The 16,783-nt window shown below is 35.5% G+C and overlaps 1 protein-coding gene across 1 annotated transcript in view; it reads right to left on the reverse strand.

The window, feature by feature from the left end:
- Positions 1–16,045, reverse strand: part of THSD7A (thrombospondin, type I, domain containing 7A) — a 210,500-nt gene extending 194,455 nt beyond the window's left edge. The window contains exons 1-3 of the mRNA XM_008579065.1: positions 16,011–16,045; positions 13,928–14,176; positions 11,164–11,345 (exon numbers count right to left, since the gene is read on the reverse strand). Of these exons, the coding sequence (XP_008577287.1) occupies positions 11,164–11,345; positions 13,928–14,176; positions 16,011–16,045 (466 nt within the window). The remainder of the gene's footprint in view (positions 1–11,163; positions 11,346–13,927; positions 14,177–16,010) is intronic.
- Positions 16,046–16,783: the final 738 nt, after the last annotated feature.

Consider the following 16,783-nt stretch of genomic DNA (forward strand, 5'->3'; position numbering starts at 1 on the left):
GGGGGGGGCGGGTGCAACCCCAAGGGTTGCGGTCCTGTGGCCGGTCCCAGTCCGGTACGGGCGCGACACTGAGGGTTGCGATCCGTTGCCAGTCACAAAAAAAGACAAAAAGGAAAAAAAAAGAAGATATTTGGATATTTGGGACAATGGTTGAAGGTATTTTAAGGCAGAAAATAGAGAAGCAGCAGGAGAAAAGGAACAGAGATGTCACTGGCCTCTGTTGCAATAGGTAGGTTATCCTTAGCTTGAGTGAGTTCCTGCCCATCCACTGACACAGCACAGACTGACATGGAGGGCATGTAACTACGCTGAACATAGAAAATGTAAATTGTAAAGAGGTCTATCAAATGCATATAAATACAAGAATATGGATTACTACTTGTAATTCTTCAATTGTATTCATATGCAATTGTTTTCTAAAATTAATTCACCCAATAAGAGGAATTTTTAGTGGCTTCTAGACTAATGTAATAATATGGATCCTTGTACTTTGAGTGTATTTTTGTGTGCAATAAATGGTGAAACCTTTCCAAGATGGATCTGTTTTCATGGCTTCTTTTTCCCATTACTATTCTCCCTGGTTTATCTCCCTTTTTATTGCCCATTGCTTTTAGAAGGAATAAATATTAATGAGTTCCACAATGTAGTTTGTACTCCTCTGTTAACACTGGAGAGAGTAGCTACTCCCTATTGAGCAATCATCAGCAAGACAGGGAAGAGCCAGCCCCAGCCACAAACCATTTCTTTTACATCCTTAGATAGCAGGAGTTTGCCTCTGAAAACATGCTATTCATTCACCAGTGCACGTCCCTGAGTGCTCGTTTCGAAATTCCTCCTGGTGCTATCATTCATCTACAACGGACGGACTCGATGAAGTAAGTGCTTAAGGGTTACAAAAGGCACACACACTACAGACACTTGATAGTGTCAGGCTAGGTGACATTTTATCCACTATCTTTCTTTCATTAATGGAAGGTCCTCTACTTACAGCTACGGCTTCTTTCCATCTCGGGTTACAGGTATGAAGTAAGATGAAACAATATCTGGAAGTGTTAGGCATTCTTTTCCCCTAATTTCCATCTTCAATACTAGCAAGGCGTAGTGAGTTTCTAAAGATTTGCAACTCAGGGAACTTAAACGAGGACTCAAAGATTGTAGATAAGACCAACATTAGAACTGAAAGTTCCATTTCATTTCTGAAAACATATAGTGGCTTTTACAGTCACTCCATTCTCCTTAGTCTTACCTCTAGAATTACGGGAAACAAGAAATTTCAGGACACGTATGTCTGTGTTTTTGTTCCTCATTTTAAAGTAGTAATTCTCTTTGGCTCAAAAAGAGGCCAAAAATTTATTCTAGAATTGGGAGCAGATTTATTGAGAAGCCTAGGAAGCTTCAGATTCATGGCCCCTCCCATAAACAGGCCCCTTCTGAGACCTAGGCAGAAATATTGTAAGTGTTTTTGTATTTGAAATTTTGCAATCTTTCTCTCTTTCTCTTTTTTTTTTTTAAAAAATAATTAGGGTTTCCTAAATTGAATAAGCTTTGGGACCCAAAAAATCTGCTTTTCCCTCTCCACCAGCCCGGTCAGTCTCAAGGCTTTGGAAAGGGCCTTTGAAAGGACTCTTATTAGCTTTATGGTAAAATAAACTCCTGATTATAATCAATGATGTTGCTTATAAAAAAGACACTGCACTCATTCCAGACCCATAGAATTACAACCTCAGTGAGTAACATCCAGAAATGTTTGCATTTTCTTAAAGCATCCAGGTGATTCTTAAGCTACATTTTGAGGATATGTGCTTTAGAATAAAGTAATTCACCTAATGAACAAGGGTAAAGGTTCTTTATTAAGGATGGACCATCGTGTAGTACACTCTAAAGAGCATAATTGGAGAGCCCCAAACTGACATGTCCATAGAAGTCTCCCCACGTTAGCCCTGTGAAGGGTCACTTATGACTTCTAAGTGAACAAAGCTGTTAAACCTAAGGCTACTACTAGGCTATAAGCTTCCTGATGACAGGGATCAAGTCTGCTTTTTAAAAATTCTATATTCAACATCCAAATTAGTGATGTAACCTAACAGTGGTGCAGTACTAGTTGAGTGAATGAAAGAATAAAAAGTGACATACTTAAATTTGTAACACTTTATCAATCGGACTCTGATTGATGTGCAGAAGTGTAACGTTTGGGAGAACAGACACAGAATGAGTTTAATATTAAGTCCTTGATTCTGACTGTTTATTCCCAGCATAAGCATTTAATCTTTGAAGCAACCAAATAATTAGCATATTGCCTTAATAAATGCATTTATCATCACTATAATCATTGTTATTACAATTATTGTTTTATGTAGGGCACATTTGGGACTAAAGTTTGTGTTTATTAATATTTTGTTAGACTTCATATTGTTGAGAAATTCCATTGTTTCTAGCCCGCAAATATCTTACTGGGTCATAAAATTGTTATCTGAAATATTTTATCTTTATTAGCTTAATATCATTCATATATTTTTTTAGCATATCATCTATAACTTTGTCCTAGACACCAATATACATGATGAATTTTATTATCTTCTCTAGGTAATAATTCCTTTGCCAATGTCATTTGTTTTTCCTGTTAGTAAACTGGGAGAAACTGCAATGACAAAAAGGGAAATAAGTTTGAAATATTCATAAATTTTCAGATGGTGCAATCCTTCAATTAAAAAAGTTAGCAATCACTATCAATGTGGCAACATAATTTTTGAGTTTTATGTTCGCAAAGATTATCCTTCACTCTAAAATTTTGGAGAAAATTCTGGGCATTTTTGATTATCCAAGAAAATTTTCTATCAATAATAACCTTTGACTCTGACATTTTAAAGCCCCATTTTTAGTCTTCATTTGGTGTTACATCATTTATGTAAGAGAGAAAAAATGAGTAATATTTTTCTCTTACTTAGTACTTCTATTAAATTGGTTGAAATTTATCTAGCCTCTTTTATTCTATTGTATTAGAAAAAATATATATGCACATTATTGAATTATTAATGCTTTATTATATGATTATAAAATAGTACATAATTATACAATTACATATTAATAATTATTAAGCTAAAATATGTATTTTTACTTAATAATTACCTTTAAATTTTAACATGCATGATGACAATAAAATATTAGGGTGTTCAGTATCTCCACCCTGTTCCCAAACAATACTCCTTATCATTTCTCCTATCAGATGTTATTGTTCATTAACTAATTGCACATTGCAATTACTAGTATTGCTTCATGCATATCTATACTTATTTAGATTACCCAGGTGTTTGCCAAATTCATTGCTCATCTTGAACCACTCTCTTTCTTGGTTCAATTTCCTTCTTCCTGAACATCACCATTTAGCAATCTTTCAGTGAGGGTTTATTAGAAGTAAACCCTTTCGCCTTTGTCCTGATTTTGCCCATACTTTTTGCATGTTAGGTAGCTGTGTAAGTAACTCTAAGTTGGCAGTTATTTTCCTCTCAGTACTTTCAATATATCATATATATTATTTTGCTTTTTTGCAACTGTTGAGAATTTCACCATTAATTTAATTCCTTTGCAATTAATCTTTTCCTTCTCTCTATTCCTTTTAATATAGTTTCGTAGTCAGTGAGCTGAAATCTAGCTACTTTTATAGCTAGGTGTACACATTTTGTTATCCTGCTTGGAAACTGTTGTTTTTCCTAATTCTGTACATTTTCATCTTTCATCAGTTTTGGAAAATTCTCTCTCCCATTCTCTCGGTTCTCTCATTCTGAACTTTCTTGTTCAATTCTGCATGACTGTTATCCTTCCTTTTATTTTCAACTTCTATTCTCCAAGTTGCACATTGAATTATTTCTTTACTTTTGCCTTCAATTTACTAGTTACCTAATCTACCCATTTATTTGTTTATTCCCAATAAATGTATATTTTAGTTCTAGAACTTCTAGTTTTATTAAAAAAAAATCTGTTCTTTTTCATTGTGACTCATTATTTTTCATGTTTTAATTTTTTTCCTTTAGATCTTTAATAAGTTTTAGCATGTATACTTTATGGTCTTTATCTGCTATTTTTAGTATATCCAATCTTGGAAGTCTAATCTTACTCTTTGTTAGGCATTTTAAATTCTGTTTAGGATAGATTATTTTCCCTTGCATAATTTGTAATTTTGGATGGTGCAGGTTGTCAGGGGAAAGCTTGTGCCTTAGGTTAAGATATTCCCATCTGGAGAGTTTTTGCTTTTGTTTATTTGAGGCACTCTGGTAGTACCACTGGCCTGATACCATTTTTTATATTAATCTCTCAGCTGCATGGTTTTAGGCTCATGGAAGTAACCATACATTTGAAACTAAAACTAGTGTGAGTAGACGTCCATAGTTGGAACTCTTAGGAGAGGCTAGTTTTTCCACTGACTTTAGGCTGAGGCTGACCTGTTTCCTTGTCATCTCCCTCTGCAAGTAAGTTGAATTTCTCTACCCACTTGACGCTACAAACTTTTGAGGTTGATGAAGTAATGCAGTGTTTCTGCTTGTACTCCATTCTCTGGCTAAAAGTTCTATGCCGTGTCCCTTATCAGCTTCACTCCTCCTATGTCCCCATAATGTACAAACCTCCTCCTTTACCATCCCCACCCAAGGGCAACCACAAAAAGCATCAGCTCAACCTTTCTGGTTTGTTCTGGGGAATCCTTCAGTTAATCAACCTCAGTTCTGACCTTAAAAGCATTTAAAACATTCTGTCTTGCTTATCTAGGTGTTTTGTAAAGTATGATTTTCAGGCAGTCTAGTCTGCCATGTTGCTGGAATAGAAACAGAACAGTCATTTACAAATATGTTCAGGCAAATAAAGATAAATAATGTGGATGAGGATACAAGGCCAAGCAGAAACAAAAACAAGGTTTCTTGATTTCTGTCTGGAGTTCTTTTGAAAATAGCCTTAAGATGAATATTCAAAAGACTTTTCAGCTATTTTCTATAATTAGAAAAGAAAAAACATATAAAATATGTTCTCTTAAATGAGTGGCCAAACTGGGACAAAGTGCATGAATCTCGACTCGTCATTTGATCTAACAACTAATCATGTGTCTTCTATTCAAATTCAGAGGTGTGAATAGTTCTTTATTCAGAGGTGAAGGGCAGGATGAGTATGAATGGCCTCTTCCTGAAATAGAGAATTAAAATAAAAAAGGGGTGTATTAGTCCATTTCTGTTGCTTATAACAAAATACCTGGAAGTGGGTATTGTGTAAGAAAACAAAATTTATTGCTTACAGTTTCAGAGGCTGGGAAATCCAAAGTGCAGGGAACACATCTGGCGAGGGTCTTGGTGGTGGTGACAGTGACCCAGGGGTCTCACATGGCAGAAAATGGTGGAGCAGAGAGAGACTAACATCTCATGTGCTCTTCTTTTAAAGCCTTTTTAAAGAACCACATCCCTGACTACCATTACTAAATCATTCATTATGGCATGGTCCTACAATCTAATCAGCTCTTCAAGGCCCCACCTTTCAATTACCATAATAGGATTACCCACCCTCTTAACACTGTCACAGTGGGGACCAAACCTCCAGTGCATTATTTTGGGGGACACAATTCAATCCGTAATAAAGAGGGTGTATTTGAAATATGCAAGAGAGAATTTTTAGACAAATTAAGAGAAAATTGTACCATTTTACAAAGGGGACAGTAAACATGTCAAACAATAAATGTTTATTAAACACCTACTAAGTCAAAAGCGTATAAGCACTGCTTTCATATTTAGCTGACTTCTGAGATGCCTCATTTTATTTTTCTTTGATTGCCTTTTGGGTTGAGTACTTCCTGAAGTCTCATCAGTAACCTCTTCCTCCAGTAAAAATTCTAAGATCTTCTGGATATATACTACCTTAACCTAATTCCCAGCATGTTAGTTTTTATTAGATTTTATCCCAATGGCTGAAACCTCTTGGCATCTCACTTTCCATTTTGTAATCCACTGATCACAGAGGGTACCCAGCTCTTCTCTCCAGTTAAGATCTCCAGAGGACTGACTTCAAAGGAGGATCTGATTCCTTCAGGGATTTCCTATGCTTTAACTATTCTGTAATTATATTACAGTGCTTCTTTACATCCCATTGCATGTACAGTGTAGACTATGCTTCCAAAATGTAGCAATCATTTGTTTTAGTTATTTTTCCATTTACCACATTAAGATTAGCTGTGCAAAAAGTGGGATGCTTAGAAATACAATAAACTATGAAAAATGTTCATACCTATATTAATTTCTTTCAACGAAAGTGTTCATAACCTAAATTTATATACCCATTTGTATAATTCTAGTGTCCTAGTGAAAATTTTGTAAGTCAGTAGATTTAAAAATCTTTTTACGTTTTTATGTAATTTACATCTATATAATGATGTTATAAAAAGTTGAGAATCATGAAATCATTTATATTTCATGGGGAAGCTTTGATATATTTCTTTTTTTTTTTAAATTTATCAGTATACAGTGCAGTTGATTTTCGTGTCCCTTTATCAAATTTCTAGTAAAATTGAAAGTAAAAGGAAATCACTATTTTCCCTAGATGGTTTAAGGACTGCATCAGGGAAACTATGAAGAATCTCTTAGGTATCAGAGACCTATGATTCTCTCATACACATTTCTGGTGAAATGTCATGTAAAATATTCTCACCTCCCTGTTATTTCAAAAGTGGTGGATAGGAAAGGTGCAATACTAGACTTCCATGTACGCTGATACTTACTTTCTGAAATGACAGGGAAATAGCACCATAAGCATTGCCTTTTTTCTCTTTTCTTTCTCCTTTTTCAAAAATGTCCTGAATAATGTGAATGTGTTTGTGAAAACTGTAAAGACTACAATGATAAAGAATTTGCATTCCATTTAGAAATGGTGTGATGATTTTATTTTCTTCTTTCTTTGTAAAACATAGGAAAACATGTTCTTTATCCTTCTGTCTATCCATTCATAGTTCAGTCATCCTTCCCTCCATCTATTTTTCCATTGATCCTCCAATCCTTTCTATTGGTATATCTCATTTTATATCATCAGACAGACTCACTATCCTGGCTATATTTCTTAATAATCTCTAGTCCCACAAATCCTATAGATTTTAAGTGTGGATTGATTATGTTTTCTATAGAAGAACATTCTTCTTTAAGTTTCCTAGACTATAAGTAACTATAAGTTTCGTGGTGCCTTATCACCAATACTTTTAGTATGATATGTCTCATTTAAAAACATGTTCAATTTGTACCAAATGGAAGAATTTCTTGAGTTACGTAGCTAAAATCTACTTTCATTTCACTTTGAGCTCCAAAAAAGAAATCTATGCCTTTGCATCCAATGATCAGCAACATTTTTCATTGGCTTTCTAGGACTTATACGGATAACCTCTCCTTGGGCAAGGACTCTTTCTGTCATATTCTGATAAGGATAGATTTCACATCAGCATAAGCTGAACATTCTTCACAGCCTACTGGAATTCTGATCAACTGTCTGAACAGAAATTGTCAAGGGTTCTACTATCAACTCTTCTCATTAGAGATCATGTCAAGCATTACTTCTAAAGAAGTGATACAGTGGAAATTTAACTCATCCAAATATTGTGGGGGAAAAGTTGTCAGGTCTGGGAGGGTTACCTATAGCTAGCAGAAGCACATGAGTAAAAATATAGACAGTCTCCAATATCAAGCAGATATATTTTTCCCATTGTCTGTAGATGCTATCACCAACTTAATCAATATTCTGATGATGTAATACAACTGACACAAATAGCATGCCAAGTTGTGAATATTATACTAAACACTTTGTGCGTACTTTAATAATATATTTTTGATTTTCTAGAAATTAAATATATTAGCTCCAAGAAGGAGAAATTTTCTGGCCAATGTAATGTGAGGCAGTTAATAATAGTGAATATGCCAATGAATAAGGTGATTGATATGACCCTGTGCTTGTGCTAAGGTGGTCATTACCACTGTCCTATATGATGTGCCAAGATAGTAAAGAAAGTTTATGTGAATTTCATATTACTTGTTTTCAGTATTTTTTGTATCAAAAAATTTTATTTTTGAGCTAAAGTATTTTATTTTGAGTTAAGGTATTTTTTTTTCTTTTTGTCTTTTTTACTGACCGGTAACGGGATCGCAACCCTCGGTGTCACGCCCGTACTGGGGACCGGCAACGGGATCACAACCCTCGGTGTTGCGCCCACACCACGCTCAGCCAGTGAGCGGGAACCGGTCTCCACATGGGATCCGAACCCTCGGCGGGAGCGCCGCTGCACTCCCAAGCGACGCACTCTCCAGTGCGCCACTGGGCTGGCCCGAGTTAAGGTATTTTTAACACTGTGGTTACATGTGGAAACAAGTCATCTACAGAACACATAGTGTGAATCTGCAAAAAAGAACAGTGTAATCCTTGTTCTTAAAATTAAGTACAATGTGAGTTGTTCTTAGGATGGCCGTTCATGGTTTCACAGTCAAGGTTTCTTGAAATCAGTAACTTCTTAGGATTGATTGGGGGAGTTGTTTTGAGAGGTTTCTCTATTTGTAAGGTAGACTTTCATTCCTTTGTAGTTATCAAATGAAGACAGACTGTAAACAATCTTCACAGCCCACACTCTAACTGTTCTCCAGTCACTCATATTTATAGTCTTTACATGTCACCCCGGGATACTGGTGTGCTGGTTACGTTACCTATTGGGAAATGTTAAGTGCTCCTAAGAGGAAACTCACCTAGTCTAAGTCCTGAGGAATAAAAACTGCAACTTTTAGGGATAATCAACTGTTTTTGCAAAGACTTTGAGAGGCTTATTAGTATTCTTGGTATTTGATATGAAAGGACAAAAATTCCTAGGTTATTCATATTACATATTTACATGATAAATATTAATGATAGGTGTATTAATTACGTCCATAACTATTGACCTTTTCTTTTTTCTTTTTTCTTTTTTTTTTTTTTTTTGCATTTGCTTTATTCCTACAGATATATCTTAATGATATTCTTTTATTTTTCTTTCTTTCTGTGACTTTTATTTTTGGTGCTCTGCAGTGGTTTGGTAGGGGTGGGGGACTCTATGAAAAAAAGGATTAAAAAATATATATCCAGTTGTAATTCAGAATTCTGAAGAATCTTTTGAAAGTAATAACCTATAGGACATAATTGACATTCAGAAACCAAAATCTGATCTACCCTAGCAATGAAATTATACTACTCTGAAAGGACTGCTATAATAAATCCACCTAAGAGTGTTAAAAATGCAGCCATAAAAATGGCCAAGAAAATATTAATGTACTAACATTACATGTTTTATGCTACTTTCTTACAACCTCAAGATACACAACTAGTAAAATGTATCCCTAAGCTAGATACCTAAATGAGTTGGCATGCTGTGTAAAATTAGTGCATACAGGACAATTAAATTTTGGAAGTTTCAAATGCAAAACTTCAGTGCTTACCTTCCATGAGTTACCAGTAACTGGTGTCATTCTTTGTGAGTGTGTGTGTGTGTGTGTGTGTGTGTGTGTGTGTGTGGTGTGTATGTGGGGGGTTGTTGCCATTCTTTTTTGAGAGGGAGGGGCAGAAGAGCCATCTCTTTGAGTTTTTAAAATATCTGTTTCTCTTGGTTCTTTCCCTTCTTCTCTGATCAGTCTTGCTCAGATTCCTTCCCTGATTTGTTGCTGCTGTTGTTATTGGTTTTTTTTTTTGGGGGGGGGTCTTTCATTTGCTGGTATCTACTAGGGTCTTTATCCTTATTCTCTTCCTTTTCCAACCAATGTACTTCCTAGGAAATATTACTCTCTCCTTTCCTGTCCTGTCTGCAACTTGCCAAATACAATATGCTCATCTTTACGGACAAGATTTCCCTTTGTTTTTGCTTTTCTTTAGTGTTGTGCCTTAATACACACTGTTCCCTCTGCCTGGAATAAACTCCTTCTTGCATTCCTGACCCTCTTATCTGTGAGGAGAATACCCATCATCACTCAGCTCAAGTGCCACCTCCTCCATGAGATACTCTGTTTCTGTGATTCCCCCTCTGGTCATTCTACAACTCAGTTGTACTGTGTATCATATTGTATTATAACTATTGGTTTATTTGTGTGCCCTCATGATGATTTTGAGGACTCCCATGACATGAAATCTGTATTGATATTTCTGTCCTTACTCTCTTACACAGTTTTTGAAACTCTATTGGCAACCAATCCATATACGTTGAATGGATTAGTGATAAAAGTCCTGCTATCCCTCAGAGAGAGGGTGTGTAAGAAGAATTGCTTACAGCACTGCTTAAAAATATTCGTATTTGTGTGGACTTAAGAACTACTAATTCAATATGAACTTGACTCAGTAATAAGAACTTTACAGTAATGATAATATATAGTAACATAAACGTTAAGCCTGGGCGATATTGAATTCACTTATTCTTTTGCATACTTATTGCATCTGGTCCCAACACTGAGATTAAAAACAAAACAAAACCAAAAATACTAAGATATGTCTGCTCAACTATCAAAGGGTTAAAAAAAATCATGCCTTTGGGTTCAAGATTTCTTTTACTGTACTTTTTATTCTTTATTTACTTCATTTAAATTCAAATTGAAAATTTTACTCAATACCATAATTAACTTATTTTAACCACATTTTAACAGAATGAGATGTCTAAAAAATTATTTATTATTATTGTTATTATTTTTATATTCTAAGATGTTGCAGAGCAGTTGGGGTAGAGGAGGACAGAAAAAGGGGAGAGGGATAGGGTGGGAGGAAGGAAGGGGGAGGGGGCGTGAGAATGAGATTTTTTTGCAAGCAGGTTTTACTTCCCAGATCAAGAATATTTTGTTCTTTAGAATATATACTTGCATTATATGTGTACACATACCAGATGAATTTTTCTTCTAGTTTTATAATTAAACACTCCTGCTAAATTTTGATGCAGAGGTTGAGTCAGGAAGGTGTTTAAATCAAAAACTTAAAAAGAGACTTAGTAAAGCAGAACTGACCAAAGGTGGAGTTGTATTAAATTTTTTTACAATCATAATATGGATTGCGATTTAGCATAGTGGATACCAACTGCAATGTGAACAGAAATAGCTCTCCGGAGCAAGTGCCTGCTCGGCCTCCAGGCGTGAGTCCTCGAGTGAAGCGAGCAAAGTTTACCTTCTGCGTCCGGGCGGGCTCTAAGGTTGGAGGGGAGGTTTTCGGGGGCCCGCGCGCAGTACGCCTCTCGGGTCTGGACGCCTCCTCCGCACAGGGCCGTGTGGTTGCCGCGCCTCCTGTCCTGCTGGCTGAGCAGCGGGTCCACGCGGCACTCGGTCCACTCCGTCGTCCTCCAGCCGTACCTAAAGAAAGGAAACAGTGGCAATCAAACTGCTCTCCACTCCTTTCATTTTTTTTCTTAGAAAATTAATCTAAAAGACATTTTCCTCTAGGGTCCATCGTGGACCACACATGTGGGGCAGATTCAGTTTCAATCCCTTCTCCTTAAGCCTCATTAGCGCTCCGTTTAAAGAGGGGTTAAATTTAGTGTGTCCTTGTTATAATTGCAACTACTGGAAGTTCCTTATAAATATTTTATGACGAGAAAGCATAATGCCGAAAACATGAAATTTTATGTTCAATTAAGCTGAACCCAGGCTTGCCCTTTCTTGATGCTTATAAAAAAGGAAGCTTGAATCCGAGTGATGATGAAACCAAATACTTGTTTTGCCTTTAATAAAATGAATGAAAAATGCTTCTTCATACTGGAGCAAAATTATAATTTTATGTTAGGATATTTAAAAAATATAACAGAACAATTCATAGTTTTCTCTTTATTGCCAAGAATAAGAATTTTTTTTTTTTTTTTTTACTGTAGCATGGAGCATCCCTGATGAGTACTGATGAATGATGACGAGCTGATGTTTCAAGCCAGTGGAGCACAGGAAAGATGATCTCTGATTCTCAATTAAAGCTTCAATCAAGATTATGTTGTGAAAGAAATGTTGAGGGGTTGTCAGGCCAAGTGCTTGAATGAACCACTTCCTGATGCCATCGAAGATAGAAAGTGATGGCAGTTTTCTACCTCAAGGAAAATGGATATTCTAAAAGCACAAAGGAAATGGCTCATGTAGCACTCTGTGTCACTTTAACCAACATGCTTCCTTAGTAATCAGATTAACAGCCAACCTGGGTATAAATGGATGTGCTAATGTTATCTCAACTAGACAAAAAGGTTAAGCAGGCCCTCAGATGTCTGATTTAGATGCTTCTCTCTGCCAGTGGGAAAGCTTGTGACAGTCAGGCTGAACTTCATGATGTTTTTCATTTATATAAGTGAAGATTCATGTCTTTACAGAGTTCTAGGTTCTGGGTCATCAAGAAAAAACTGTCTGGACATCTTTTTATAAAGAAAGTGCAGCACTCAGGTCAAGTCTATAAACATAGATAATTGATGCCTGGTTGGGGGCGGGAAAGGAAATAAACCCAATGAAGTCATTCGTTAGGGGAGATAAAATGAACATTTTAATTTTTTATAGAATGGAGTTCGAATTTAGGTCATCCCAAGAAGTCCTGTTAGAGAAAGACTTTCAATAATGCAAATTGGTTACACATTCCAAGAAAAATGCTACCTCCAAAAAAGGGGGAGAAGAAAGAGACTCAAGGACATATATTTATTTTGCTAATGGTGTTTGAATACCTGACAGGACAAAAAATAAAACACCTAGCTTGAGACAAAAATACAAGAAACTCATAGAAGAAAAAACACTCTGGAAATCCCAGCAAATTTCTTGAGCCTATTGTGCATAGAGGAAGCACGAAAGTCACTGAGACAGGTAGGGATGTTAGGAAGGAAACTCTCTGTGGAATTTTTAGTCATTTGTTATGCTGGAGAATAATACATGATTCCAAAGTGCTGCAGAATTGAAGATCTTGTACAAATCATCACTATTTCGTCATTATTATGGTTATTATTGGTAGTAATAATGTTGGTAGTATTAATTTGGCTCCTCAGTGATTCATGAAGGTAGAGCTATTCTTTAAATATTTAGAATATTCTAGAGAAGCTCTCAGTGAAGTTTGTGCATCTTTATTTAGAAACTAAGATTGTCTAAATTACTTTATAAATATTCTGTATTCAGACTAAGATGAAATATTGTTATTGCCAAGATAATTCACAGTAATGTCTTGAAAATTATATTTTGTTAAGAATAAAAAGAATACTATTATACTGCTAAATATTTCAAAACTAGTTTTATTTCATCTGGATTCAATAAATGTTTATTGGGCACTTACTGTGCGCCAGGCCTTGTGATATAAAACAAACAATAATAATCAAGATTAATAAGCACAATCCTTGTCCTCAAGAAGCTTAATGTCTAATTTTAATGTAGTGTTTTACTTTATTGATTAGAATTTGTTATATACAGTACTGAATTTTAACAGGCGGCAGGAACCTATGTTTGGAAAGTTGACTTCACCTTATAGAATGGGGGTTGACAAACTGTGGCCCAAGGACCAAATGAACCTGTCACCTGTTTTCGTAAATCAAGTTTTATTGGAACAAATCCACACTCATTTTTTTACATATTGTCTATAGCTCCATGGCAGTGTTCAGTCATCGCAACAGAGACATATGTGGCCTATAAAGCCTAATCTATATACTGTCTGCCCTTTTACAGAAAAGTTTTGCCAATCCCTATTATAGAAAATACATAAACACAGAACTGCTGTTTTAAAAAAATCTAGCTTTCATGGAGATTTGGAAATACGGCTTGTTAAAGACACTTGTATGTTTTTAAAGAATAGTATTTGTAAAGAGATATTTTATTTTTTCACTTAGAATGTGTAAAATTCACCATTTCTCAACCTACTCTTCAGTGAAATCAAACAACTGAACAAACATGCAATTTGGGCAGACGCTGAACCCTTTGTATTTACTCACGTGGCACAGGGGGCAGCTCCATCTCCTTGAGACACACAGGGTTCTTTGTCCTCAAGTTCTGGACAGTCCTTTTCACTGCCAATAGGAAACTGCCTGATGGTCCGTGTCCTCACACGAGTGCCTGTAGGGGATTTCACATCGTGGCAAGTTTTTGAGCATGCGCTCCATTCTGCCCATTCGGACACCTGGCACTCTTTGGTAATCACACAAGACTGGAAGGTCATTGGCAGCTTCTCTTGCTGGCAAAAGCTGCAAAAGAGCATTGATATTCTCATCAGATTCACAGGCAGTTATGAACTTTGTCTTTTACATTCCAGAGTGCAATCAGCTTGGGCATTTTTATTTCCACTTGGAGGTGTGATTCCAATTTCACTGAAAATATATCAGCATTTATGATGTGTAAAAGCAGTTAGACTCAAAGCTAACCTCTGCATTTCCACCTATTTGTAAGAGTTGTTAAACCACTGATAGGAAAGAGAAAATAAGGGGGATTAAGCAAAATTAGCTGAAGCTAAATTTACCATATTGTTCACTTTACTCATTCCAGATTTGTTTTAATTTAGAAAATGAGAAACCGAGAACTGTTAACATATGCTATTTTCCATTCTGTTTAGTGATTTAAATAAATATGCCTGGATAACTTAATAAATATTGTTTTGAATAGAAAAATTAATTGAATATGTGCTGTAACATTTTTTAATATCCCTTGCAACTTTAGCTGTGACTTACAATTATAATGTATGCCTATTCAAATACATCAACTTTTCCATTTGTACTTTAATACACAGTATACATATGGGTATCCTAATTAAACACATCATAAGGATTAGAAATATACATTTATTTGCCTATATACTATAAAGACATCCTCTGAAAATATCTCTAATATATATATTGTCAGTAAAGTATTTATGTTCAAACTTTATCAACTCCTACTTGAATTAGAGGGATGTTGAATTCTCAATTTTAATGTCTGCATATGAAAATTAAGATGATGTTATGGATGTCAATGATTAAAGGCACATGAACTTTGAGGAATTTTCCTGAAACTGGATGGACTTGTGTTGATTCTTAGTTGAACTCTTGTCCATTCTCAGTAATGAATAATGCACATTTACATGACAGGCAGCCTCTCACCATGAAGAGATATCTGGTCCAATGGGAGAATGCACTGATAAATTCTGCTCCATCATTTAGCTGCTACATTTAACTGTGGTAATCAACCATGGAGAGAGGTAGGTCCACTTTAATATAACAACTCACATTCAATCTTCTTAATCTTATTGGCACATGTATGAAAATTACATTCCTAGGAGATGATTAGAGCTCAAAGCACCTCAGTCAATTTGAGTTGATAGTTCTGGGGAGAAGCTCATCTGAGAGTGATGGCAAAAGGTTCTGAGTCAGCTCTGTTTTCTCTATATCAATGAAGACCAAAATCCCATTTTATTCAAATGTCATGATGTCATGTATTAAGTACAAATGATGCATTAGGTACAACAGTAAATGTGGAGCAAACCTTTCTCTGTGATGATCAAGATTTCACTCTTTCAGTTATGAGTTTATCCATGGAAATCAAGCAAAATAATGACCAAATGATTCCCCATATACCTCCTCTCTTCAAATTCTACATATTTCATTTCCTTTAGATAAATTTCTTATTCTTCCTGAGATTATTTTCATATATTATTTTCATATATGCACATATTATCCTCTAATATTTAATAAGTTCATATTTTGTGTGCAGGCAAACGATTAACAATCCCTTTTTACTATTTGTAGAGAATGTGACCATTAGTTAACTGCCCCAGTCACAATTATCCTGGTAATCTGATTAAAGTTGGAATGTCAATTATGTTACTAGGTCATATTATTTATGACAAAATGATCCCTTTGGATAAATTACACCAGCACTGAGGAAACTATAAATACCTGGTGGACAGCCACATCTTTGGGCTTCCCTGCATGTGACAACTCTTGTCTCTTGTGATGACCTTGGGGGTTATGACTATGGTATCACTTCAAGAGATATTGGCTCCTGTAAGGCATGAAGCTTTTAAGCCAGGGCAGCTCCTGGACCTACCTGATGTGGAACTCATCTTCTTGTACCTGACACATACTGCATACATTTCTAGGGGAATTCCCACCAAATAAGGAATGTCTGATACTACAATGATGACAAGTTCTAGTTCATAGTCTATATTCTTCTAAGCAGACTGACACCAAGTGTGGCTCATAAAGTCTTGCGAATCTTGTGAATTTGAATGTTTGATAGAGCATGTTTGAAACTTAACTCCTATTACCTCATTTAATACTCCCGATAATCCCTTTATTTGGGTATCACTACTTTATTAGGTAAGCAGTCTCCCACAGTTTAGGGAACTCTTTTAAGATCATACAAGCATAGCTAGTAAGTAGTGGACTAGAATGTGAACTTAGATTTTCTAAAAGCACAGCCCATTTTCTTAACCATTCTGCCTTACTTCTCACAATTTACACTGGCTGTTAATCTTAGTTTGTTAGAGCAACTGTTTTGGCCAATGCCCAAGTTAGTGACACATTGTGAATCAACTAGTATTACTATTTTGCAGACCCAGGCTTTGTACCATCTATGCAATTTGCAAATGTGCTGCTTGTCTTAAGGAAGACTCAGTAAGTAATTATGGAAAAGCCAAAACAAATACTTTTTCCTAATAAATGTTAGTTTTCAACACATCCTACATATGAGAAATCATCAGCATAAACACAAGAACAATATTAAATTATATGATTATGTAGTTTTTTATATATGTGGCATATATAACGTGTATATATGTATGTATAAATATATATGTAGTTTACTTTTTTGATAATTTT

Source organism: Galeopterus variegatus, unplaced genomic scaffold (genome assembly GCF_000696425.1).
Source record: "Galeopterus variegatus unplaced genomic scaffold, G_variegatus-3.0.2 Scaffold1803, whole genome shotgun sequence".
Taxonomy (NCBI): domain Eukaryota; kingdom Metazoa; phylum Chordata; class Mammalia; order Dermoptera; family Cynocephalidae; genus Galeopterus; species Galeopterus variegatus.